This window comes from Drosophila suzukii, chromosome 2R (genome assembly GCF_043229965.1).
Source record: "Drosophila suzukii chromosome 2R, CBGP_Dsuzu_IsoJpt1.0, whole genome shotgun sequence".
NCBI classification, from domain to species: domain Eukaryota; kingdom Metazoa; phylum Arthropoda; class Insecta; order Diptera; family Drosophilidae; genus Drosophila; species Drosophila suzukii.
The window spans coordinates 17,149,575-17,172,318 of NC_092081.1; the positions used below are offsets into that span (position 1 = coordinate 17,149,575).

Consider the following 22,744-nt stretch of genomic DNA (forward strand, 5'->3'; position numbering starts at 1 on the left):
CCCACCAATTTTCCGATCGTTCCTATGGCAGCTGTATGATATAGTCGTCCGAATTCGAAATTAAAAACGAATTAAAAAATACTATTTCCAAGCTTAAGAGGTTATATGTTAAAAAGAAAAAAGATATAATTTTTTAAAATTTTTTTTCCGATTATTCCTATGGGAGGTATAAAATATAGTTGTCCGATCCGGCTGGTTTCGACTTATATACTACCGGCAAAAGATATACGACTTTTGGGAAAGTTTCATCCCGATAGCTTTAAAACTGAGAGACTAGTTTACGTAGAAACGGACGGACACACGGACATGGCTAGATCGACTCGTCTAGTCATGCTGATCAATAATATATACACTTTAAGGGGTCGGAATACTCTTTTTCACTGCGTTGCAAACTTCTGACTGAAATCAATATACCCTCTGCAAGGGTATAATAATAAAGTTCGCGTGGTGGCGTTAAAGTGGGCGTTTTAACGCCCAAAATCCGACCACAAGCTTAAAAAAATCGTAAACATGATCGCTGATATCTCGGAAACTATCAAAGTTAGAGAATTGTGATTTCAGGTTTAGATTTCGTAGCCTTGTACACAGCGAAAGTTTGCTACGTGAATATGCCACACCCACTGTAACGCCCACAAGCCGCCCAAGCCTGTGGCGCCCATAATTTGAACGCTAGAAAAAAAAATGTAACTGAAACGTACGTCTCGCCAATACCTACCGATTGACCCAAAAAAAAATTTGCCACGCCCACTCTTACGCCCACAAACCGCCTAAGGCTGTGGCGCCCACAATTTTCATGCTAGAAAACTAATTTTAACTGAAATGTATTAGTCTCGTCAATACCTACGCATTGACCCACGCTTACCGCCCATAGCGCTTAAATCTGTCTGCCGCCTACATAACCATTTATTGAGATCACGGGTAGGTGGCGCATTACAATCTAGCTGTTCTGCTTGCATATCTCCATCTCCCTGTGGTCCCTTTAGCTGAGTAACGGATTTCTGATAGTCGAGGTACTCGACTACAGCGTTCTTCCTTGTTTAAATTAGTAACCCAACTGAGCTTTCGTCTTGCGGGATCCTAAAGTTATTTCGAAATCTCACTATTTGCCAAACAAAGCAACTGCCCAGAAACCGGAACCAGAGCGGATTTTAATGATTTTATTATGGGAAATCCACTAAAACGATTTAAAATATGTTTAAATCAAAACTGTGTGATTAAAGGCCGCGTTCAGCAGAACATCATAATACCTGATCATCGATGGAATTCGATGGTTCTGCTAAACGCACATGATAACTAAGTACGATGCAAGAATTTTTGTAACAGTATAGAACGCTAATGTTACATTTCATAGTAGGAACAACAAAATTATTGTAATTAAATAAACAATTACTTTTTGCTTTATTATTTTAAGATTCAATTAATATCCACAGAGAGAGAATTCTCACGTTCTTATCTGTCCCAAAAACTATGCTTTCGGAATTTTTTTGCTTTTAATCTGATCCATGACTTGTAGGTAGAACTTCATGGTTCCTATAAAGTCCTTATTTGTAGAATTTAAGTCCACAACTGTCAAACTGATTTGGTAAAATGCTTGGGGAAAAGGCGGAAGAAGACTGGTATCTAGATATCCATTGCGGGATTTTAGCGGTCCCTGCAATTAAAAAAACTTTAAGGGCAATCATACAAGAAAAACCCGGTGCTTTAGAAATACCGAAAAGGGACAGGAGTGGTTTACATTAGTGAAACTCTTCATAATCTTCCATAACATGACGCCATAAGTTATGAAGTTCCTTTTTTCAATCACCTCGCATATTTTGATGGAAACGTCAACTAGGAAGGGCTTGTACTGGTTACTGTAATCCTTCTTAAATACCTGCGCTCGAACCTGAAAAACATAGTATTAAATCTTTCACACTAGATTTTGTGTTAAAAGTTAACATTGTCTTACAACTGGATTCAGTGCAGGGACAATCAAGAAGGCATCCATGTTTAACAACGCCAAATTCCAATTGATCGCCTTCAAGTGGCAGGAGAAGTTGCTAACACGCGTCTGATTAACTTGGCACTCTACTTTGGTGAGCTTGTAAACTAACTGAGCCTCCAACTTGCGGGATAAAAAATATATTATGTTTTGAATCTGAGTTTAAAACCTTACCATTTGCCAAGCCAAGCAGATGCCCAGAAAAACCAGTACCGCGGAGCTCATTTTTGCAACTGACAGTAAGCGGATTTTAATAATTTTATTATATAACTGGATGATCATTGCCCCCGTTTAGCATAATGCCTGATGACTGATTGAATTCTTACGATTATTCTGCTACACACACACGAATACTAATTATGGTTCAAAAATTCTTGCATTATGATTAACAATTACTATTTAATTATTAATAAAATAACTACTTTTTGATTTTTTTTTGGTGGTTCAACTAATATATACCTTAGTCATAGCATTAAAAATAACAACACGATTTGTACGATTCTCACCAACATTCTAGCTTTTGTTCTTTTCGAGATCATAACCAACAGACGCACGGAGATTACAGAATTCAAGGCATTTCTTGTTTTAAAACATTTATTTAGTTTGATATAGTATGGTGGTGTTCTAGATTCGTCGGAAAGTATGTAACAGCGTTTCCAACCCTATAAAGTATGTGGCCGAGTCGATCTAGTCATGTCCGTCTGTCCGTATGAACGCTGTGATCTCGGAAACTATAAGAGCTGATTTACTGGGGTTAGCCATGCAGATTCTAGAGATTCCTGCGCAGCGCAAGTTGGTTTCGTCATTGTGTCTCACCCACAAACCGCCCAAAACTGTGGCTCCTACAGTTTTGATGCTAGAATAAAAATTTTAACTGAAATGTATTAGTCTCGTGACGAGACTCTCGTCAATACCTATCGATTGACTTTAAAAAAAGGTTGCCACGCCCACTCTAACGCCCGTAGCGCTTAAATCTGTATGGCGCCCACATAACCATATATTGAGATCACGGCCGTAGGGAATAAAGTTTCTACTGTTAATCACATCGCATAAATTAAAATTATTACGTCAACTAGGAAAGGATTGTACTGGTTACTGTAGTCCTTCATAAAAACTGAATCCGGATCTGGAAAATAAAAGCTTTCACATCAGATTTTGTGAAATATTGAAACATTGTCTTACAATGTCAGTTTAGGCATAATCAAGGAGCAATCCATGTTTATCATAGCCATATTCCAACTGATCGCTTTCACATGGCATGCGACTTTTTGAAACTCGATTTCTTAAACTTGTAAACCAACTGAGCTTTTGATTTGCGGGATAATGAAAGTATATAGCTTTACCCCAAAATTAGTTCAAAACCTCACCATTTGCCAAGCAAAGCAACTGGGTATAATCATGCAAGTGCCACAAGGAGTTAGCTCTCACATTGACGCTTAAAAAAATACATCATCTCAACAGGACTTTATCTGTCTGAAAAATTTTAGTCGGAACTCGAGAAAACGGCCCTAAATCACTATGAATCAAACAGTTTTAGATGGTTTGAAACATTCAAGTCAGTCTGTAAAAATGTTTATAGAATTGAAATTTGTTTTTAAAATCTGTACATTTTTTAGCTTTTCGATGGAGATTCGGAGTTTACCGGAATTTCATTTAAAATAAGCAATTTAAAGTTTTAGTAATGCAATGTAATGCAATACCAATCGGCTTATATAAAAATCTAATATACTCTCAAGTGCGATTCGTCACCACGTGGACTGCCGTCCCAAAAACTATGCTCTCGGAATTTTTTTGCTTTTAATCTGATCCATGACTTGTAGGTAGAACTTCATAGTGCCTACGTAGTCCTTATTTGTAGAATTGAAGTCCACAACTATCAAACTGACTTGGTAGAATCCTTGGGGAAACGGCGGGAGAAGACTGGTGTCTAGATATCCATTGCGGGCTGTAAGCGGGCCCTGTAATTGGAAAAACTGTAGGGCAATCACTCAAGAAAAACACGGTGCTTTAGAAATACCGAAAAGGGACAGGAGTGGTTCACATTAGTAAAACGCTTAAACAACTTCCATATAATGACGCCATAAGGTATGAAGTTCCTTTTTTCAATCACCTCGCACATTTTGATTGAAACGTCAACTAGGAATGGTTTGTACTGGTTACTGTAATCCTTCATAAAAACCTGCGTTCGAATCTGAAAAATATTAGGCCTTTCACATCAGATTGTATGAAAAATGTTAGCATTGTCTTACAACTGGGTTCTGTAACGGCATAATCATGAAGCAATCCATGTTTACCACCGCCATATTCCAATTGATCGCCTTCACGTGGCATGAGACGTTGCTAACGCGCGTCTTATTGACTTGGCACTCGATCTTGGTGAGCTTATAAACCAACTGGCATTCCGTCTTAGGAAAAATAAGGGCATTTGGTTTGGTATCCTAAGCTAAGTGTTTGAGATCTTACCAATTGCCAAACAAAGCAGCTGCTCAGAAACACCAGTACCCCGAATAGCATTTTTGAAACTGACAGCAATGGGATTATAATGTTTTTAGCATTAAACGATCAATAAATCGATTTATAATATGTTTTTAACTGAATATCCGAGATCTATATTTCGAAATTTTATAAATGTTTGTAACAATAATTAATTTACCAAATGCCAAGAAAGGAATCGTATGGTATATTTGAGTTTGGGAGAATCCAAGAAAAGAACATTGAAACAAAAAATCAAGGGAGAACGCTATAGTCGTTACTGCGAGGGAGATGGATCGGCTGTTTACGAAATTGCACACCAAAGTTATGCTGCGCAGGAACCCCTAGAATCTGCATGCTGAATCGCTTTCTAGCTTTTATAGTTTTCGAGATATCAGCGTTCATACGACTTGGCTAACGATCCTGATCAACAATATATATACTTTATATGGCCAGAAACACTTCCTACAACCTGTTACATGCTTTCCGACGAATCTTATATACCCTTTTAATAAAAGAGTAACAGGTAATATTATATGTTTATGGTTCATTAATTCATTAAAACTTGTATAGTTTATAGATCCAGTAGACCAGATAGATCTCCACGCAAGACTAGATCTGCTGGGATTCGAGTAAATGAAATCCTGAATGGATTTATTTTTTTTTAGAAAGCCCGCCCATTAAAAGATGCTTTTTTTTTGGAAATTAGAAATTACAATTTATTTCATACAATGTCTGTTGTTGATGGTTGTTTACTTGCTTTATATGTTTCGAATACACAGTTACAGTTTCTAAAACCTCACCGTCGGTCACATGTATAGGTAGGATAGTGATGGGTGCATGCAACTTAAACAAATAACAATAAGAATTCGTCACACAATTGGATCGCATTACGGCTAACAATAATAAACTTCAATTATCAACCGAATTACTCAGATTCCCCCAGCCGCTTCCCGATGAGAACGCAACACGGGCGCTGCTACATTGCGGTGGCGGATGTGGGGTATGTTTGATTGATCGGATTCGATTGGCAACGTCACATATTTATATACAATTGCTAATTGTGTGCACAAGTTGTGTATATGCAGTTGTCTTTTGTGCATTTCTGTTGTGGTCGCATTCTTGTGGTGGTCGGGAGGCACGCGCAAGCGGAGCGACCCAGGCTCCGGGAAGATAGCGCCACTGCACAGGTTGAGCTCCTCCGCATTCTCAGCATCACGAATGCATCGGCGTCCAACGGGCGGTGGAATGTGCAACCTTCTCGAGACGGGATCGTTCTGCTTGTCGGGCCTCCCTTACAAATTGATGTTGTTATTTGTCTAATGCTACTATACATGTCGATCTGATGTTGTTGGGTTTGGTTTTGATGTTGCTGCTTATAACTTCTAATTTGTTGGGATTTTACAATTTTTTTTTGTTGGATTTTTGTAGTAGATTTCGTGTTGCTAATGCGGTTGTTGTTGTTGTTCTGGTTGGTATGAGTTACATTTGCAACATTCGTCTACGCTTTTTTGGGTTCTGCTTGCACGACTTTTGTTATTGGTATTCTTGTTTGTTGGTTTATAATTTTGCTACTACAATTTCTTGTTAATATTTTATACATAATATATATTTTATATATATAATATTTTCTTTACTATACAATAACAGCGGAAAAATTGTGTGTTGTGGTTGTTGTTATTTTGCAGTATTTTGTTTTTCTCAGTTTTGTCGCAGTACATTCATTCACTTGATTTGTATTGTTTCGTACGTTTTATAACAACTTTCTCATGTTTATATGTATAATTGTTTATGATTTCTTGTTCTTGTTTAAATATATATATATTTTGTATATATTATGTATATCAATACCGTAATTGTTTGTATTACCATCTTTTTCTTATCACAAAAAATCATAATTATATATATAATTTATTATTATTAATTTTTAATATATTATTCTTAGAATTGAACAATAATTAAAAATAAACATAGGACTTAGTTACATTTTGTATGTGTGTGTGTGTGTTGGTTTTTTTTGTGTGTGTGTGTGTGTGTGAATGATTGCATGTAGTTGGTTTTTCGCAGTTGACGTTAAAGTATTGCCAAGCGTCCGCATCCCGCCCAGCCGTCCAGCAACAACTCTCCATCTTCCGCCGTACTAAGCTTCCACTCCACCCACCAATTCTAGGGGGGCGGAGTGCGCCCAAACAGCGGCAAGCGGCGGAGAGCGGTACGATGTCGCGCCGGATGGCAGAGGGCGGAAGCATTGATGTTGTTGCTGCTGCTGCTTGTTTGTTTGTTGTTGTTTTGGCCCTTTCGCTAAATTTGTTGATCTGATTTTGTTGCAGCCACGTCAGGCTCAATGCAAATGTACAAAGTTTCTTCTGACAATTGTTGTTGGTTGTTGATTTCTTTACAATTTTTTTCTTTTTGTTTAACGAACTTTACATATACACTAAACATTATTTAATAATAATAATGGAAAAAACAAATAACAAAGAGCACACAAAATTGTGGAGCGCAAAATAATAAGTAAAAGAGAAGGATTTCTTGATATAGCAAAAATCATAATTATTACAACTTTATGAACTTAACTGCAAATTGTTTTCCTCATGTTTAAGACTGATTTTGAACGGAAAATAACTAAGCTAAACCACGCGCCAGCAAATCGAGGTGAACTGGGGGAGCAACAGGTGCAAATTGGCGGCCACCAATGGACACAGTGCATGGCGGAATCCTGCAGCCCGGCAGGACTGGTTTTGGTTGTTCTTCCTATGTACAAACGGCCCCCGCCTGGGTTGCCCCGCACACACACTGCTCGAGTTAATGTTGCTTGTTGGAAGTTGCACATTGCATGTTGCTCGTTGGTTGGTTGACACAATTTTACCTGCTCCCCTTGAAGCTGCTGCTGCTGATGTTGTTGCAACAGCCTTGCTGTTTGGTGTTTGCTGATTGCTGGGCGCCGTTTGTCTATTTGTTGTTGTGTGTTTGCATTGATTGATTTATTTCGTGTACAGGTAAATGGCCACAATCAAGCCGTAGAGACCCAACACTTCGGCGAAGATGAGAATCAGGATCATGCCGACGAACAGTCTGGGCTGCTGTGCTGTGCCACGGACACCGGCGTCTCCCACGATGCCGATCGCAAAACCGGCTGCCAGGCCAGAGAAGCCCACCGCCAAACCGGCTCCCAAGTGAATGAAGCCCCTGAGGATCGGCATATGTTAATAAATTGAATCGTTGGCGGGGGAGTAAGTCGATAGTTACCTGTATAGTGAGTACTTTGAGGGCTCTTCCAGCGCGCCGGCAATGAGCACAGCCACCACCAGACCGTAAATGGCAATGATACCCGCCATGACCACAGGAATGATGGATTTCATGATCAGTTCAGGACGCATCACTGACATGGCAGCAATACCGGTACCAGACTTAGCAGTGCCATAAGCAGCGCCCAGAGCTAGGGGAGATATTCAAGGGTAGCATAATTAGTGGGTTATTCCATTAGAATTTGCCAATCCTCCCGATCTCGAACATATTTGTGTGGCAAGTCTACAAGGCAAAGGTTATCAGCATATAACAGAAATCCCTTTGGGCGAAATGGGAATTTGGGAATAGAAATTTCCACCGAATTTCGCCCAAATCGATTACTGTGACACCCCGATAAATACTATTCGATATATATGTATTATTTTTTTGCATTAAAAATGGCAACTTTCCCTGCAATTCCAAATTTTGGACTCAAACTACATGATCCATTAAAACTAAACTAATTAGATCGTAATATTCCAACTATCATTTCATATCATTACATAACTAACCAATTTGCTCAGCATTTTGGAGGTGACTAACCAACCAAGATTGGCTATCAATTGCTCCAACTCTCGCCGCGGGCGTAACAGTTAGCAGTCACATGATCGCCCATAACCGTCGTTGTTTGCTGAAAAAACCCCCCAAAGTCCCCACCCGCAAAAGTTCCACTCATCGCCCAGAGTTTGGTCTCTGCGGAGAGCAATAAAAACCTGCTTCTCTCGCAAATTCCGACATTCCGCTCCCAAATCGGCGAGTTTTATTACTAGCTCTCTCTGTCTCTCTCTCTCGAAAAGTCAGGGAAATATTGATAAGGCCAAGCTAAAGTTTATACAACAGGTATTATATTATATGGGCCAGGTGGATCAGATCGGTGGAGTCCATTATACAGACAATTCGGTGGCGAGAGATTCTATGTATTATGTATACATTTTGTGTATCGATGGGGCATTAATTGAAGTACAAAACCAGTTTCAAATGACGGTCAATGGATTGTGTTCGTGTGTTTGTGAGAGGGCTGATAAATCGAATTAAGCCGCACGCATACCACAATCTAAACCGACACTCAATGATATGGGTGTATTCAGAGTTGACGGAGCGGGAGAGCAAATATCCCCCATGTCATGTGATTCCATGTTAATTACTTATTTTCAGCCCCAACTCAAGATATGACTGGTATTTAATTCAGAGGAACGGAATGGCTTGGAAACACTGGGAATCTTCTTGAATAATAATTTCTATAACTTATGAGTAGCTTTGCTTTTGCTCAATGTTTGCCGTCTACGTCACTGAACAGGAAAGTGATGGGGAAATGGTAATGAAAAAAACCAGAACGAACTTGAATAGACAATTTGTTATAACCACAAGAGATATCTATGCGTCTAGCACGAGCACACCGAATCTATGAGGTCGAGGCTGTCGTCACAAAAGCACGCACACATACCCAAAAAAAAAATCGAATTGTCCGAACACCAAGTACAGAAATAATATAGTGCGTTTGGTGGCCCGCATTGCGTGAAATGGCATTAACATGGGCTAAAATTCATTGAGGAACAATTAAGGCAAAGACGAGGGACATAGGTTATTGACCCAGCACTTTCCTTGGGTACTTTCGCCACGTGGTTCACCTTGAATGTACACATAAAAAAAACTAATTACTAGGATATTATCAATTATGGGTCAGTTATCAAGAGTTTCAATTTAATAAAACAAATATCTCTTGCAGTGAGGGAAGTATAACATAATTTACTAGTTTATTTAATTGAACAAAAGTGGAATCAGAAAATGGTTTTAACGCCTTTCTTATCTTGATATCAAACTGATTTGTTTTCTGTGTATGCGAAAATCATGCGTGCAGCTGTCAGGTGTGCCAGTGTGTACACACCACGATTGTATCTGTGTTTCACTTTGGCATTGACGTTTTTTCAGCTGTATTGGCGCCGCATTCAAATTCACAAATAATAACTGAAAAAGCTTGAATGGCATTGACTTGTTTTTTTGCCTTTTAACTGCTCCTTCTGCTGCTGCCATGCATTTTAAATAAACCCTCACACACACCAGAACATGGCATTTATCAAGCGACAGACGGCATCGCAGACATTTCTGTGGGCGTTGAAATAAATAATAATAAAAATGAAAATATCTGGGAATCGGGAACAAGGGGAAGAGGCACAACAACAACTACCGACAGCACATTCGAAGATAATTATAAAATGGGGGAGATAGCAAGAGACTGGCAAAACACAGCATCAAGTGAAAAGAAAAGAAAGAAACCCCCCAACAAAACAAAAACAAATTGAAGGCGTCACAGTTGAGTGAGCAGAAAACAGAACGAAGAGAACAGAACATTGAAAATAGAGGCGAATTTTGGATGAACCAGGTTATAGTCAAAAAGAAATGCATGACGGACCAATTAACGCTGCAGGTGTCTGTTTGTTTTTATAATCTTTCCTGCATGCGGCAAGAATTCGGACGGGAAACAGGAAGATAAGATAAGATAACCGTCAGTCTATTCCCATTCTAGGCTGTACCATCGAAACAGGGTGCACCTTGTTTAGTTCCAGTCGTTCATTGATTAAAATGCAATAAATTCTCTCACTCACACAGCAGCATCCCAATTATTTTGTTCATGTCTGTGTGAGCTTGTGCCAAAGTCGGAATTACAACAGTGTGGCATTACAACTTGTGCGGGATTTTCCAAATAATGGATATTCGTCACGTGTGGAAGGAAATTATGCGTTAGCATAACCACTTTTACATAATTTACTAGGCTACTACCATTATCCATATGTATATCTACTACTATTTCGGCTACTGCGATTGCGCAGGCAAGCGTGGGAGTGTGTGTGTGTGCGTGCTCGAGTATGCTGGAGCTGCTGCTGAATGTCATTGTGTGAAGGATTTTCGTGGCAACTTGGGTATTTTTAGCCCAGTGCGAGACGAGGATGTGGGCCAGCATTCCAAGTGGCGGCAAATGCTGATAAACCGCAGCTCAAAGCAACGCCCATTGTTCTCAGTGCAGTGAGTCAGTATATCTGTCATCGAAAATAAAAAATAACTGCAGTTGCCAGCTGAAAATGAGTAAAAGAGCGGGAGAGATAAGTAACTGAAACTCTCATTCCTCCAACCTCATGTGATCGTGAAGCGGCGTTGCCAGATCAGCGTTACTGTCACTGGTGATAAAAAGCTGGAAATTGATTTATGCTATTGACTCTAATTGCATAAGCAGTATAAAGTCAGATAACTTAGTACTCGTCAAGCGATGATAATGGGTCAAGTAAACAAGGCAGGAAACCCTCTTCTTCTTGACTATCAAAACACAGTGGCGGGGGTGGGGGGCGCAAATCACAAGACAAGTTACAAGGCATGACATAAGGATTGCGTCACAAATGGGTCGAAATTAGTGGAATGCAGTGTGGGGCAGCCTAAACTTGGCTCTCATAAACGGCAGCGCGTGCTCGCTGTTCTTTCCCATACAATGCCTTAAGTTGGTCTTGCGACACTCGCTTGGGAACTAGCTATCTTATCTTGGCCAAGTAAATTGGTAAATAAGCCACTTATCAGCAGTAACAGCGAATGAGTGGCCATGATAAGCCGCCACTGGAAAAGATCGTCAGCAAGCCATGTGATTTGGGCTAAAACTCAATTGATCATGCAGTTAATGATTTGGGCATGTGATTACCAATGCCGAACAAAAGATCTTTCTTTTGAGTCATAAGTTGTCAGCTAATTGGGCTTGGAAAGAGTGCGATAAGGAAATGTTACATATTGACATGATTTTTGTAAGGTTTCTTATATTTTTTCGGCATGTGACTTCCGCATAACGAGGGTCATATGCTGTCAGTTGATTGGGTTTACAAGAGTTCGAAGCCCGGATTTATCTTCCACTATAAGGTTTCTGCTCTATTGTTTGCCCATGCTCTAACCAATAAGATGAAAAAACTTCAATATGGCAACACTCCCCAGTCTTGTGACTGTTGTGAGAAAAGGAAAGCGCGCTTCATAAACCTCACCAAAAACAGTAACTGTTCTCGCACTCATACACACGCGCTCAATGCCACCAAGTGCGAGAGTGCGCAGCGCTCGGGAGAGCGAGAGAGCCGCAGTGCCCACATGTGTGTGTGTATGAGTAATGCCGTTTTTAGCATGCTGAAAAGGCGAAATTTCTTTTTTTTTTCAACTTGGCCACTGCGAAATAAGCGTAATTAAAATTGCTAATTCTACAAGTTGTAAATAAAGGGGAATATTTTTCGTTTCAAAGGCGAGTTTGCTAATCTGAAAGCTAGTTCGATTTTCTGCTGGTCACGCGCATACAAGCGAGCAAATTGCTTCCTTTGTGTGGGTTAGTCCCGTGTTCGTACACCATTTGTCTACACTTGCCGCTATTTCGCGTTACTACCACCTACAAAAGGCGCCCGCACACCTACAAGCTGGCTCCCCGCTCTTCCTATACCTCTTCTGCTTCTTCTTCCACCTTTTACGCCACACAAAATGTTCGATTTTTCACGGCATGGGCATGGCATCCTTAATTCTAGTCAGGAATCCGGAATCCGAGTTCCGATTTGAACTTACCCGAGAAGATGATGGCGGAGGCGGCGCCCATAACTCCGAAGAAGGGGCCATAGATGGGGTTGTCGCTGCTCACTTCAGAAGACATTTTGCTTTGTTTGTTGTGTGTTTTTTAGGCTACAAATGATCGAAAAATCGAGATTTTAATTCGTTTCGCTGATTGCACTGTAGTTTTTTTTTCTATTTTTTTTTTGTTCGGCGTTTTGCACGGCTGAATGTTATGCGCGCTCGTTATATGTATGCGTTGCTTCGAGTTGAAACAAAGTATTTTTATTATATGTACAATATATGTGCTATATACGTGGGTATTTTACGCTGCTCTGCGACAATGCTGCTGCTGCGACGAACGAATTGCGAGTGGCCGCTCGCGGAATATACTTAAATATACTTTATAAAAGTGAGAGAGCGCCAAACGGAGCGAGTGCGAGTGGAGTGGCCTAAGACCAGAACTGGGAGAGAGTGAGCGAGAGGCACTCGTTGGTTTATCGAATTTTGCTTCTGTGTGATGTGTGTGTGCATGTCATGTGCCTGTGTGCGTAAGAGAGTGAGCGCATGACAGAACGGGCTCACATGAACGGAAAGTAAGTCCAATTGGCAATGACAACGGTCTGGAAAATTACACATGCACACACAATCACATGGAAGTAGCTGAAAACTTCGTTTTCTTCATTTTTGCAAAAGTACAACTTTTGCCTTTATTCTTTAGGATCCTTTTCCTTTTGTCTCCGTTAAATGTTCGCCCTGCGCGCAAAACGCTCACCCACAAGCGAGTTCTCATTGCCATTGGCTGCGAGTGTGGCTTGCCTGTGTGTGTGTGTATGTCGTGGCAGAAAATATTGTACAATTTTTTTTTTCGCTGATTAAACTCTGTTTCAATTGAAGTTGTCGCAGCAGCATGATTTATCGCAGCCCGAAACTTTTCCGCAGGGCTTGCCTCACATGACCGCCTATCTTTTGACTTTGCTTTTTCACTCACGTGATTAGAAATCTAATTAAAAGCAATTCGCTGCTCTGTGGCTGGCCTCTTCGGGTTACTGCTGGCTGGCTTGCTGCTTAAAAGCGCGGATCGGATACTGAACGCCAACGAGTTTTTTAGCTTTGCTTTTATAAACTTTAGTCACGGGGGCGGATTGGTGCGATATTTGGACCAGCGTTGCCACACAGATAGAGTCAAAACGAACTAAGACTGTTCGCACTACAAGAAAATACCAACAAAAAATACCGCTTTCATACTCTTCGTAAAAAAGGAAGCGCGCAATTAAATGATAAACCCGCCTGTATCATTGACCTGTTCTCGCTCATAGGAACCAGATCTTTATACGTGAAATTGACTGGTTCATGTCTTTAATTTTAAATGTAATATAATATAAATAATTAAATGTAATATAAAAACACATCCACCGCCATCTTTTCTTACTTTTTTGCTTTGTATTTTCAATGAAAATTTTCAAGCCCGACAAATAGTCATAAACTTAACCATTTTTACTAAACATTATACAATGTAGTGAGATCAAGCTCACAGGAACATTTCAAGTAATCCCAGATATCAACTATTTATTCTGAAGGCGACGGATGTACGACAGTCACGAGCCTAGATTAAATTTTTAAATCAGCTCCGAGTAAACAATCATAAGACTTTTGGCACCTTGCAAAAATTAAAAACCAAGTAATCATATATTTAAATCGAAAAAATCGCCGATACGAACTTCAGCGGTTGGTTTGTTTAGTCTGGCAGCTCTTACATTTGCTTTTACTGGGAGTTGCCACATATCTAATGGCAAAGAACTAGAAACTGAAAGCTTATAGGCTGTTAAAATTTAAATCTCACTTCTGTTATTCCTTGGCCCTTAGTACTTTTCCTTTGAAAATGCAGAGGGTACTATTTCATTCATTTTCATTTCAATATTGAAGAAGACTTATAATTTCAGTTAAAACTATTTCAACACATTTAATTAAAGTAATTAAACAAATTAATATTACATAGTCGGTAGATTTACACAAAGCGTTTGGAGCCCCATTCTAGTATTTATCCAGAGCCTTCGAAAGCAGCGTGTTCATGTTGGTTAGCAGCATACGGGGATCCTCCGCCAGACCGGCGCCCACCATGGCGTTTGCAAAGAGCTGCTTGGCGATCAGTTGGGCCAGCTCCTTGTCGCTCTCGCGAAGCTTGTTTAGCTTCTTGATGATAGTGTGCCTGGAATAAAGTATAAAATAAGTAAGGGACTCTAAATGGCATAAAGGAAAGGAAACTAGCGCTACTCACTTCGGGTTGATCTCCAGTTCTGGCTGAAGAAGGGCAAATCGATTCTGTTCGGGCACCTGGTGACTTTGGGTGCGGATGAAGTGGCGAGCGGCGGCCATCTCCTCCACGGTGATGACACAGGGGTGGGTGTCCAGGCGGGAGGTGGCTTTTACCTTGATCACCTGGCCCTTAAGCTCCTCCTCAAGCCAGGGAATCAGAGCGTCCAACTCCGAACGCAGCAGACTGCCCTCACCAAAGTCGGTAGCCGCCGCCGTCTCCTTGGACTCTTCCCGCATCTCCTTCTCCACGGATACAAGGTTCTTGCTCTTAAACTTGGCCAGCTGCATTAACACCAGCTCGTCGTAGGGTTCATAGCAGAAGAGCACCAACTCGTTTCGCTTCTTCAGGCTCTCGTAGTAGGGCGAGGACTCCGCAAGAACGCGATTGGGAGCTGCCAGGTAGTAGATGTTCTGCTGCTCTGCGGGAACGCTGTTGTAGTATTCCTCCAGGGACATCCGGCCACTTGAGGTCTCCGACTTGGACGACTCAAATCGCAGCAGTTTGGCAATTTCCTCCTTCTCGTTCGCATCGTTGGATGTTACAATGCCTTCCTTTAGGAAGAGTCCGTAGTCGCGGTAGAAGGCCTCGTACTCCTCTGGCTGCTTCTTCGCGCGCTCCTGCAGGAAACGGATCACACGGGTGGAGATTACGCTAGATAGTTTGCGGATCAGGCTGCTGTTCTGCAGCAGCTCGCGGCTCAAGTTGAGTGGAATGTCCTCAGAGTCGACGACGCCCTTCACAAAGCGCAGCCACTTGGGCAGCAGGTGCTCCGTTTTGGACTGGATGAGAACTTTGCGCGTGTACAAGGCGACGCCGGTGTTTCCGTCCCGGGACATCTCGAATAAGCCTGGCTTTCCCTCGGGGAAATAGAGCAGCGCGTGGATGCTCAAAGGCACGTCGGCATTGTAGTGCAGCGTGAAGCGCGGCACATCAAAGCTGTTGCTGATGAAGCGGTAGAAATCGTGGTGCTGCTCCTTGCTGATGCTCTGCGGCTCAAGCAGCCACAGAGGCTTGATCTCGTTGGCCTGTTTTCCGTTCAGCAAGATAGGCGATCCCACGAAGTTGCTGTACTTTTTGATCACAGCCTGGATCCGCTCCTCGTCAGCGTACTCGCGGCACTCGGTCTTCAAATGCAGCACGATCCGCGTGCCCAGCTCAACATCTGGCACCTCTTCGATCTCATAGGAGCCACTGCCATCGGTTGACCATTTAAGTCCGGGGGCATTGGGCGTGGCCGCCCTTGTGAACACTTCCACCTTGTTGGCCACGATGAAGGACGAGTAGAAACCCACGCCGAACTGACCGATGATGTTGGAGGAGGCCTCCGAGGTGGCTGCCTGCTGGTTGCCCTTCATCTGCTCCAGGAACTGCTTGGAGCCGCTGCGCGCGATGGTGCCCAGGTTGCTGACCAGCTCCTCCTTGGTCATGCCGATGCCCGTGTCCTGGATGATCAGCTGCATCAGTGGCTTGTCGGTGGTGATGCGAATCTCCAGTGGACGATCCTTGCCGGCCAGATTCTCGCCCCCAGCGCTCAGCGAGGTGTAGCGGAATTTCTCCAGCGCATCGCTGGCATTGGAGATGAGCTCGCGCACGAAGACTTCGTGATCAGAGTACAGAGAACGGGCTACAATGTCCAGCAACTGGCGGGTCTCCGCCTGGAACTCGTGCTTGTCCACCACCGAATCCGAGGCCTTTTTCGTCTCCGTGGAGAAGCAACGAAGAGGAAGGGCTGCAAATGGTTTGAGGGATATTATGTAAACTTAAGTTGGTTTGACGAAATCAAAGGCTTACCGGCCGGCGATCGCTGGGATCCCAGGGCGAGATTAAGAGCTGCTGGGGCGGATCGGTGACTCTGCCGCAGCACTTGGGCAAATCGGCTGAAGCGGCACGCCTGGGCCAGCACTCCCATCGCTCGGACTGACATCTTGTTTATCCTTGATTTTTGTGTTTTGGCCAACTAAAATGTTATTCAACTGATGTTTGTTCCAGCGCACATGTGTGCAGGCAAAACCAATCGATTGTCAATATTCGATAGCGCTAATGAACTAGTTCAATTACTAGACAAGCCAATCCAATATATTGTTTATTGTAAATTATCCTTTTGGCTTCCTAATTAAAAATGTATATTTCATGGGGATGATTACAAAAAAATAGGTCAATTGATATCTTTAATTAGTCGGAATCCAGAAAGATCCAGCGTATTTAATTTCTCCAGTTCGCTAATGTTCCCTTGAGGTTTAACACAAAGTCAATATACCCCGCTGGCCTTTGGGTATAATGTGAATATTAAAATTAATTAATAAAATTTAGCGAAACAGTTAAAAAACGTTATTATGAACAATACAAATGTTGGCGGAAAATATCGATATCTCTATCGATAGCTAACGACATTAGTGGCCTCTGTTGACAACCCTGTTCGCGAATGCAACTCTGCTGAAGCGCGTCCGCGTCGCGTTGTAATTTTTGTTGAGTTTTTAAACTAATTTTAATTTGCATTTGCGTGTCTTACTAATTAGAAAACAATGTGTTAAGTGTTCCCCATTCGCGAAGCAAGACGAATAGATCCGAAAATGGGTGCCTCCACCATCGACAGTGTGCGGGTGCTGCTGCAATCGCTGCCCGCTGCCACCGCCAACATTGCCTCTCAGCCGGCCGATCAGCAGACGCCGGTGAAGATTAGCCTTTCAGGGACGCCACTGCGCTCCAGGCATCCCAGCCAGCTACAGGTGGTCCCGGAGAAGGTCGAGGAGAAGCCGGCGTCGCCTCCGGAGGAATTCTGGAGAGATCTGCAGCAGTTCCACGAACGCCGGGGGTGAGTTCGCTGAAAACCCCAGCCTTTTGAGATTCCCTGACCCACTTTCCCCCCTCTTCCACCAAACAGCACACCATTGACGCAGCCGGCCAAGATCAGTGGCAAGCAGGTTGACCTGTACAAGCTGTACAACGAGGTCACCGAACGCGGCGGCTTCAACAAGGTGAACATGCGGGACGAGTGGGAGGAGGTGTACAGCGCCATGGAGACGCTGCGGGACCGCTGCGTGAATGGCACGGCGGGCATCAAGCACATCTACAGACGCTATCTGGACAAGTACGAGCGCCTGAACTTCTTCGGCGAGGACCCGGACAAGATGGAGGCCTTGGAGGCGGCCATCGAGAACGCTGAAATGGGCGGAGGACGGTCGCGGTCACGATTTCTGGCCGGTGCCAGTGGTGGTCTGGGCAGTATCTTCGGCTCAGCGCACTCTACGCTGCCGGCGGTGCCAATGTCCTACAACCAGCGCCAGCACTCTGTTAATGTGGAGCGGCGGCGGCAGTACAAGATGTCCACGCACCTCCACCGACACAGCACCTACGAGAAGCTTCTGCTGTCCCTGCTCTCACCGCTGCCCAACGAACAAGACTTCGCCATCAATGTGTGCACATTGATGGCCAACGAGATGCGCCACACGTTGCAGCTGTCCGAATGTCCCAAACTCCTCGACGTGCTACTGGCTCACCTGGGTGTCTATGCCGACTTCACCATGCGTCAACTGTTCCAGCACAGCTACGCGGAGGTGCGACACCATTCGCAGCTTAGCTTCTGGCGGGACCTGCTTCACGATAGGCCACAGATCCTGGAGCTGTACACGGATGAGCAGGCCTGGCTGGACAACGGTCTGATAAGCAAGGAGGACACGGAGAACTCGGCAGCTCGCAGTGAACTGCTGGCGGCCTGCGACGAGTTGGACTTCCTAAACCTGCGCCGCAGCAACGGCACAGACGAACGCATGGGTCAGCGCGTGCTCCAGATTGTTCAGCTAGTGCGCGCTCTTAGCTTCCACCAGGAGAACCACGCGCTTCTGGCCTCCAACCGAACATTGTGGCGATATCTGGTCATGGGCGCGAACGTTCGATGGAGTGAGTATAAAAAAAGCGATTATAGAAGGAACATTTTAGTTTACGTTATAGCCAAATGATTTATTAAGGGGCCTCGATATGTCGGTGAAATAGCTTAATATTACCAATAACTTTCTCATCTGGAACTAAATCTTGCTTTGTTTTCTCTAGGCAACATCCACATCCAGGCTCTTGAGACGGCCGGCAACCTGGCTCAACAGTTTGAACTTCTCGATCCCACCACTGACGAGCTGTCGCGGAATCTTCTGGCCACCCTCTGCGAGGGTGTCGACTCCAACGACCGGGCGGTGATCATTAGCTGCCTGGAGATACTCTACAAGCTGTGCGGCCGCGAGGGAAATTCACAGCATATCAACCGTTGCCTTGGCTTGGACTTTTACCAGCGTGCCATGCTGCTCCTCTCGCTCACAGACGTTATGCTGATAATCTTCACTCTGGAGGCAGTATACGCACTTAGTTCGCTGGGCGCCCGACCCTGCTCGATGCTGATGCAAGTGCGGGGTCTGCTGGACCAGCTGGTGGCTCTAATTACCGTGGAGGCACAGTCATATGGCGCCGACGGCTGTATACTCATGCGGGTGGTAGAGGTTGTGCCGGGCAACATGATCGCCTCGATGGCTCAGAACATGCCCGCCCTACAGGCTCCCGCTTCGGCCACTTCCATCACGACACTTCCAACCTCCCTGCAAGTAGCGGTCAAGCCGCCAGCTGTTTTGCCCACGCCGACGCCAGCACAGACGCAGGTGCTCCTGCCCCAGGGAGAGCAGCAGAATTTGGTTACGGTTCCGATTCCCGGTCTGTCAGTGCCTAGTTTGCCACAGGTTAATATTCCCGTACCGAGTCTGCCACAGGTGCAACTGCCTCCAATCGCTGCCACTGTGTCGCTTCCCAGCCTACCCTCCGTCTCCCAAAGTTTTACACACGAGGACGAACAGTACGCTTTGGCCTGGTTGGGAGCTACCTACGAGCGGGCAGGGAACGGCAACGATCTGCGAGTGGAGCAGGCGGAGCTGTACAGAATCTACTTGTCCCATTGCCAGAAGGCGGGCAAGCTTTCCGTGGTCAATCACATGCAATTCCCTCGTCTGGTTCGGCTTATATTCAACCAATCGGTGGGACCGGTGATCGTACGGCAGATGGACGGAACGGAGCTGCCTGGGACTTACTATGTAGGGATTCGGATGCGAGCGCAGCCGCTAGCCATGCAACAGAGGCCTGCCACCAACATTATTCCTGTCAAAAAGGAGACTCCCATATTGCCCAAGCCATCGTCAAGTGATCCTGCTCAAACGGAGTTACCAACTGAAGAATCTGCTTCGTCTGCTGTTACTCCACCTCCAAGCTCCTCGCTGATCAAAAGCCTGTTGGCCAACAAGGTCACTGAGCGCCAGCAGAAGCAGAAGGCCCAGGCTCAGACGCCACAACCGCCAGCCCTGGTGGCCACCACAGCGTCGGCTACAAATGCCACCCAGCCTATCAAGGTGACCTCGACAGCTATTAGCGCCTTCGTGAACAACCCGCTGATGCAGCACACACCGGTGAAGGTGGGCCAAACCACCATTAAACCGTTGCATCCCCAGATGGCCATTGAAAAGAAGCCAATCACGGACTCTGCTCCGCCGCCACTCGCTCCTTTGAGTGGCGCAAACGTGGTGACCAAGGACCCGAGCGGGCGCACCCTCATCATTGCATCAGCCGCTGCCAAACGCAAATTAACCATCGACGAGGAACAGAATAAGCGACTGGCCTTGGATGCAGCTGCCAGTAGTTCTAGCTCGAATTCTTCTTCTGCCGGAAAGGAGGAGACGCAGGTTACTCCCTCAAAGAATGCGGCCAATCTCTACGCGGATCTGGCTGCATCTATATTGGAGGATGAGGACATGGACGATGTTCCACCGTTGGCCAAGTCAAGTCAGGAGCAACCACAGCCGCAGTCGCAGCAGCAACAGCAGTTACAACTTATTCCGGCTAAAGTGCAACCGACGCAGCGACAGCTCGTATTTCCCGCCAACAGTGTCGTTTCTCCAGCCCCGCCTCCGCAACTCAAACTGGCAACCACGGCCACCATCAAGACGGATCAGGGTCTCCAGACGGTGCCGGTGATACTGCAACCCAAGTCCTCGATGGATGCCACGCCAGCGCAGCAGACGCAGTATGTCCTGGCCACTAACCAGCAAGGTCAAACGTATCTAGTGGCCCAGCAAACGCAGCCAACAATTCCCACATCAACGCAGTCGGCTCCGCCCACATTGCTTGTGACGCAAACGCCGCAACAGCAGACGAAGACCATAATCATCCTTCAGCAGCCAGGAGGCGTTTCCGCTGCCAATGTGGCGGGAACACAGAAAATGATAATGACAACGGCGCAGGGCCAGCAGGTCCTGGTCACCACCACCACTGCTCCGCAACTGGCCCAGCCACGCACTGCTACGCCCCAGCAGCAAATCTTTATCGCCCCCCAGCGACCGGTGCCGGCGTTGGGTGCTGGCCAAATGTCTCCCTCACTCCTTTCGCAGCTAAACCAGATCCCGGCCACTATCAAGCTACACCAGCCGCAGCCCCAGCCACAGCTTGTCTCGCCGCAATTAACACAACAGCAGCGGCTGGTGGCCACTAAGCCAGGCGCAGCGCTGCCAATTCCTCAGCTCCAGCAGCACCAATCCATCATCCAGCAGCACATAATCTCCGGCCCTGCAACTCCCACCTCGGGTGGTGCTGTCCAAGTTCAAGGCGAGAAGAGGCAGGTGATCATTGGTGGAATCAAGGAGACGCTCATCACCCAGACCCCGGCCACGGCGGCTCCTCTACAGCAGAGCCAGCTCAACTCGCAGACGATCATCACCACACAACCGCCCACCAGCACAGCTACGGTTGGAGGCGTGGCTCTTCAGCAGCAGCAGCACATGCGAACCGTGTTGGACCAGCAGCAGCCGCATCATCCATCTATCATTCAACAGAAGATCACCATGCCGGCAGTAAGTTCTTTTGTTGGTTGACTAATTATAAATAATATAAATTTCCTTAATAACAAATATTTCAATATTTTTCAGGTTCCGGATGCGACAAAGCCGAAAGCAGTAGCGGCTTCCGCTCCAGGAACTCCGCCGAGCACAGTGCTCCTCGCTAAGAAGCCGTTGCAGCCATCTGTCACTCAGACTGTGGTGGTGACACCGTCGGGAATCTGTGATTCAACGGAAGCCGGCAAAGTTATTGTGACGGCAAGCAGCGAAGGTAAGCCAGCGGAGCACCAGGTGGTGGCCCAGACGACAGTTGGATCAGCTGTGGTCACCACCGCTCCCAGCAGCAGTGCTTTGGTGGTCAGTCAAAGCGTCTATGCGTCACCAGCTTCAAATGGCAGTCCTACGCCTTCCGCTGTGCCCGTGGACGCGAACTGGTTGTTCATCTGCGACTGGCGCAACTGTCCTCGCAAGAAATTCAAGTCTCTTAACGAGCTCAAGTACCATGTGTGCAATGTTCACTGTCCGGATCACCTGGACTCTGACGCCGACATTTACTGTCAATGGGGAAGTGGACCCACCTTCTGCGACAACAGGGCGCGCAAACGTTACTCACTGATGACGCATTTGATCGACCGGCATCTGACCACGGAGAATCTGCGCGCCAGTGTGCAACGGCGCCTGGCCACCGGCATTCATAATGTAGCTCCCACTCAGCCTCCCGTTACCATAGTGCGTAACGAGGGACACGCCCAACGATTGGCGGGACTGGCTTCTGGTCCATCCACGGGTCCTGCTCCAGCTACTCCTGTTGTGGGCAGCGCCGCGATGCAAGCCATGAGCCGGCACACAACCGATTATACGAATTCTAAGGAGTTTATGGACGAAAACGAGGGTCCCGTCACGAAGAGCATACGACTAACTGCAGCGCTTATTATACGCAACCTTGTCACCTACTCATCCACGGCCAAGCGAACCCTGAAGCGCTATGAGCCCCACCTGGCCAATGTGGCCTTAAGCAATGTGGAGGCCAGCGGAGTGCTCTCCCACATCATGTACGAGCTGAGCCAGTAGCCGATACTGCTAACCATCAAAATAAATAATTAAACTGACCTGTAATAACGACACTATAAAATGTGAGAAAACATACCTTATTTGTCTAAATGAAAGTATAGCCATAGTCGGGAAATTGCTCTTGTGTCTCGAGCTTCGAATAAATGTTGTGAATGTTTTAAAACTGATAGAACAATTTGTGTAGGGACGCAATGCCAATATCCA

The 22,744-nt window shown here is 45.2% G+C and overlaps 5 protein-coding genes across 6 annotated transcripts; 1 reads left to right on the top strand and 4 right to left on the bottom strand.

The window, feature by feature from the left end:
* Positions 1–1,209: 1,209 nt before the first annotated feature.
* LOC108017704 (uncharacterized) lies at positions 1,210–2,817 on the bottom strand. The gene is made up of 3 exons (XM_065863812.2): positions 1,949–2,817; positions 1,712–1,885; positions 1,210–1,651 (listed from the first exon to the last, which is right to left on the bottom strand). The coding sequence occupies exons 1-3, from the start codon at positions 1,985–1,987 to the stop codon at positions 1,466–1,468; spliced, it is 399 nt and encodes a 132-aa protein (XP_065719884.2). The 5' UTR covers positions 1,988–2,817; the 3' UTR covers positions 1,210–1,465.
* An 852-nt stretch (positions 2,818–3,669) lies between these two features.
* LOC108017706 (uncharacterized) lies at positions 3,670–5,005 on the bottom strand. The gene is made up of 3 exons (XM_017084814.4): positions 4,231–5,005; positions 3,999–4,172; positions 3,670–3,939 (listed from the first exon to the last, which is right to left on the bottom strand). The coding sequence occupies exons 1-3, from the start codon at positions 4,282–4,284 to the stop codon at positions 3,754–3,756; spliced, it is 414 nt and encodes a 137-aa protein (XP_016940303.3). The 5' UTR covers positions 4,285–5,005; the 3' UTR covers positions 3,670–3,753.
* A 139-nt stretch (positions 5,006–5,144) lies between these two features.
* On the bottom strand, positions 5,145–13,445 carry Vha16-1 (Vacuolar H[+] ATPase 16kD subunit 1). 2 transcript variants are annotated; one of them, XM_017085484.4, is made up of 4 exons: positions 13,287–13,445; positions 12,314–12,427; positions 7,703–7,892; positions 5,145–7,642 (listed from the first exon to the last, which is right to left on the bottom strand). In XM_017085484.4, exons 2-4 carry the CDS (start codon positions 12,396–12,398, stop codon positions 7,438–7,440), a joined length of 480 nt encoding a protein of 159 aa, XP_016940973.1. In that variant the 5' UTR covers positions 12,399–12,427; positions 13,287–13,445; the 3' UTR covers positions 5,145–7,437. The 2 variants fall into 2 exon arrangements, with proteins under 2 accessions (XP_016940973.1, XP_065719016.1); XM_065862944.2 differs by lacking the exon at positions 13,287–13,445 and adding an exon at positions 12,612–12,630.
* A 787-nt stretch (positions 13,446–14,232) lies between these two features.
* Trap1 (TNF receptor associated protein 1) lies at positions 14,233–16,636 on the bottom strand. Its single transcript, XM_017084901.4, has 3 exons — positions 16,404–16,636; positions 14,574–16,341; positions 14,233–14,504 (listed from the first exon to the last, which is right to left on the bottom strand). Exons 1-3 carry the CDS (start codon positions 16,534–16,536, stop codon positions 14,330–14,332), a joined length of 2,076 nt encoding a protein of 691 aa, XP_016940390.3. The 5' UTR covers positions 16,537–16,636; the 3' UTR covers positions 14,233–14,329.
* Positions 16,637–17,022: 386 nt separating this feature from the next.
* Bap170 (Brahma associated protein 170kD) lies at positions 17,023–22,703 on the top strand. The gene is made up of 4 exons (XM_017085455.4): positions 17,023–17,424; positions 17,494–18,509; positions 18,660–21,484; positions 21,560–22,703. Exons 1-4 carry the CDS (start codon positions 17,183–17,185, stop codon positions 22,538–22,540), a joined length of 5,064 nt encoding a protein of 1,687 aa, XP_016940944.3. The 5' UTR covers positions 17,023–17,182; the 3' UTR covers positions 22,541–22,703.
* The last annotated feature ends 41 nt before the right edge of the window (positions 22,704–22,744 follow it).

Coding starts and splice junctions, on each gene's coding strand:
- LOC108017704 (XM_065863812.2), bottom strand. CDS start 1,987: ATGGATGCCTTCTTGATTGTCCCTGCACTGAATCCAGTT. Junction 1,886..1,948: donor TCCCTGCACTGAATCCAGTT/GTAAGACAATGT, acceptor TATGTTTTTCAG/GTTCGAGCGCAGGTATTTAA. Junction 1,652..1,711: donor ACCACTCCTGTCCCTTTTCG/GTATTTCTAAAG, acceptor TTTTAATTGCAG/GGACCGCTAAAATCCCGCAA.
- LOC108017706 (XM_017084814.4), bottom strand. CDS start 4,284: ATGGCGGTGGTAAACATGGATTGCTTCATGATTATGCCGTTACAGAAC. Junction 4,173..4,230: donor TGCCGTTACAGAACCCAGTT/GTAAGACAATGC, acceptor AATATTTTTCAG/ATTCGAACGCAGGTTTTTAT. Junction 3,940..3,998: donor ACCACTCCTGTCCCTTTTCG/GTATTTCTAAAG, acceptor TTCCAATTACAG/GGCCCGCTTACAGCCCGCAA.
- Vha16-1 (XM_017085484.4), bottom strand. CDS start 12,398: ATGTCTTCTGAAGTGAGCAGCGACAACCCCATCTATGGCCCCTTCTTC. Junction 7,893..12,313: donor CTCCGCCATCATCTTCTCGG/GTAAGTTCAAAT, acceptor TATCTCCCCTAG/CTCTGGGCGCTGCTTATGGC. Junction 7,643..7,702: donor TCAAAGTACTCACTATACAG/GTAACTATCGAC, acceptor GCCGATCCTCAG/GGGCTTCATTCACTTGGGAG.
- Trap1 (XM_017084901.4), bottom strand. CDS start 16,536: ATGTCAGTCCGAGCGATGGGAGTGCTGGCCCAGGCGTGCCGCTTCAGC. Junction 16,342..16,403: donor ATCCCAGCGATCGCCGGCCG/GTAAGCCTTTGA, acceptor AACCATTTGCAG/CCCTTCCTCTTCGTTGCTTC. Junction 14,505..14,573: donor GAACTGGAGATCAACCCGAA/GTGAGTAGCGCT, acceptor ACTTTATTCCAG/GCACACTATCATCAAGAAGC.
- Bap170 (XM_017085455.4), top strand. CDS start 17,183: ATGGGTGCCTCCACCATCGACAGTGTGCGGGTGCTGCTGCAATCGCTG. Junction 17,425..17,493: donor CAGTTCCACGAACGCCGGGG/GTGAGTTCGCTG, acceptor TCCACCAAACAG/CACACCATTGACGCAGCCGG. Junction 21,485..21,559: donor AGAAGATCACCATGCCGGCA/GTAAGTTCTTTT, acceptor AATATTTTTCAG/GTTCCGGATGCGACAAAGCC.